General features: G+C 46.2%; 1 protein-coding gene across 1 annotated transcript; it reads right to left on the minus strand.

Annotated features, from left to right (window-relative positions):
* Nucleotides 1–303: 303 nt before the first annotated feature.
* TGAM01_v209660 (hypothetical protein) lies at nucleotides 304–889 on the minus strand (the record flags this gene model as incomplete). The annotated part of the gene is made up of 2 exons (XM_018808055.1): nucleotides 304–731; nucleotides 823–889. The coding sequence occupies 2 exons, from the start codon at nucleotides 887–889 to the stop codon at nucleotides 304–306; spliced, it is 495 nt and encodes a 164-aa protein (XP_018658712.1).
* Nucleotides 890–2,766: the final 1,877 nt, after the last annotated feature.

The following is a 2,766-nucleotide window of genomic DNA, read 5'->3' on the forward strand; positions in this document are numbered from 1 at the left end:
CATATCGGTGCTCTTGTCATATCTTAACTTTGTTTTGATCTTTGTGTAATTACCTACACGTTTGCCTGTCCGACCTGTCACCCAGATTGGGGAACCTATTGTATTACAAAATCTGAGTTAAAAACAATGAATGCACTCTGTAAAACTCGGCGGACATTGGCAACGTAGGAAAAGTAAACGAATCCACATATTATTTTCACAATCTTACAACTCCAGAAGGAATTTGAAAGCGGCGTGCAATTGCGGCACCTATGGACTTGTTAGAGACTCGCCTCCCAAGAGCAATTACTGGTGCTCGTACCTTTACAAAGCCTCGCGGAGAAAGGTGAAAGCACCAAGGATTGTCCCTGCAAGTGGCAGAGAGCCTCTGACAAAATTCAAAGTGATCCAGTGATCCAGTAACTTGTTCACTCGGGCCACAGACGTGTCATCCTTCTCGCTGGCCTCTTTCTTGGCCTCCTCGTGAAGTAATCCGTTGGTGTACTTCATAACAGTGAGCGTAAAGGGCACAATGGATAGGGTGAGTCCAGCAGCTCCCAAGTAGCTTCCCCAAGCTCTGCCATCGCCGTAGGCATCATAGGCCGCGACAAAGTAGGCGAGAGCAGTGCCGATAGCAAACTTTGGCATAGACGCAGCTCCTCGCTGGTAAAGCTCAGCCCAGATCTTGGCGGAAGAATGCTGCACTGCGGCGGCAGCGGGCGCGCCTCCAATCGAGAAAGACATGATGGCTCCTAGATGAACGGATTAGATAAATCCAGAAAAAAAAAAAAACCAATCGCCTTGCGGTAATCTGGGAATTTGACTGGAGGGATTAGAATTTACCAGATAGCCATGCCGAGCCAACCACGCCGGTGGCGACGGCGACCAGAGATGGTCCAGAGAGTTGCATTTTCACGAATCCAGCAATGCTGTATTCACCGATTCAGAAAGCGCCAAATAGCGTATTTGACGATACTTTTGACGTTGCTTAGTTGCGAGGACTGGAAAGTTGATTGAAAGAGCAAGACTCAAGGGCTAGTCTTCGAAATCGAACCATGCACTATTATGATACAGGCCCTAAATCCTACAATGACGTAACAGCTTTGACTTCCGCGTCACTTTGGCAGGGCTCAGGTCTTTTCGCGAGTTTCACTTTTCCAACTTGAGATAGATTATGTATTGAATTTCTTTAGTTCTGCAGGTGCAGATACACTCAGTGTCAATATAGCTGAAGTTTGTGGCAACCAAACGTGAGCCTGATCTGACGGTGGGCTAGCTTTTAGAAAGCTTGCTGTGGATGGCGGTGTTGGATGTTGTTGAGATCGCGCGCACCCAGAATTGAGAAAGCATTAATAATATGCTTCTTAAGAAACAGCCGATCATGTCACGAACTCAAAAGTTGGAGATGTCATTTAATTTTGGGTTCTTAATGAATGTTATGACGCTGGATGTCGGGTACTCAACCCGAGTTCACTGTCAACAAAACAGAGTACAAATGGTCTACAATATGGCGATTCCGCTGTAATTTTACATTAAAAGTAGCTTCAATTGTAAACTCAGAGAGCCCAATAAAGAGAGCATACAGAATCTGGATGGTCTTCGCATGGCGAATTTCCAAAGAGCAATTGCTGTGTTGTGGAAGGCCATCCAGGTTGCGATCGAGGCAAATATTAGGCTTTTTAGAATGATTGCTTTATTATTGAGAGCCATCGAAAAACGAAATCACAGCCTCCAGGTTGTACGCAAGCTCTGTAAATGATTCATTAGGTAATTGGCCACTTGGACTTGCCACTGGTACTGGAAGTAAGCTGCGATAGAATGCCAGAGTCATGTTCTGATCTTTAGAGATTTGCTAATGCGAACCAACAGTTGTGAATAGACGATGAATGTAGAGAGCCTTCAAATGTATTATAGACTGATATCCAATCTTGAATTAGCTTTCCAACCATATTTAGCTGGTGGAGAGAAAGTTCCCTTGCTTTGTCGAAAGCCTCTTCTGAGTACGATATTGAGCCGTTTTGAGGTATAGACTTCACCCAATGTCCATTCGTTGCCACATCGAAGCATGCCACGCCAAGGTAGCAGAATTGAGAAATGCTTTAGATGTATATGTAGACTTTCCGGTAGCTGACGTCTTCTTCAGCTACCAACTGGTGGTTTTACTCGGTATCCAGGATGACGACTCTCAGAAGAGGAGAGTTTGGCGTGAAGAGGCCATTTGGACTTGTAATGGGCTGCTGGGCTCCGGAGTGCTGGACCCACGGCCCAGCTGTGATGATGGGCGGAGAGTGGTCACGCCAGGGGAGAAACAGGTTATTCTTGTCGCAAAAATATGACAAAATCGGAGAAGAACTTTTGGGCTGGCCCTTGGGGTTCACTGAACCAGCTTCTGCTGTTGCAACGCAGTTAAAGCCCCTTCTTCTCCAAGTTCCTTTGTGATCTTGTCGATGCATCCAACAGGCAAAGCAGGAGACCTGGTTTTGCTTCCAACTTCTTCGCAACCATTTTACAGATACAGGTCACAATTCCGCGAGAGCAGGTCTAGGGCGAGCTGGATCGAAACCTCCTCTATGATGGGCGCTAAATAGCGGCCCAAAGGTTCACAGAGCTTCTCTTCGACGTAGATACCGGCGAGAATTTCGAACTCAACGATCGTCACACGAATAGACGAATTCAAAGTTTGACGTCCTCCATCTCTATGGCCTTACCGCGCGTTGTTAGGCCAATATAGCGCGTAGTTTGAAACAATTGCTTTCCCGGCACATACTTTTGCTAATGGCACGAATA

Source organism: Trichoderma gamsii, assembly GCF_001481775.2.
Source record: "Trichoderma gamsii strain T6085 chromosome Unknown Scaffold_49.2, whole genome shotgun sequence".
NCBI classification, from domain to species: Eukaryota; Fungi; Ascomycota; class Sordariomycetes; order Hypocreales; family Hypocreaceae; genus Trichoderma; species Trichoderma gamsii.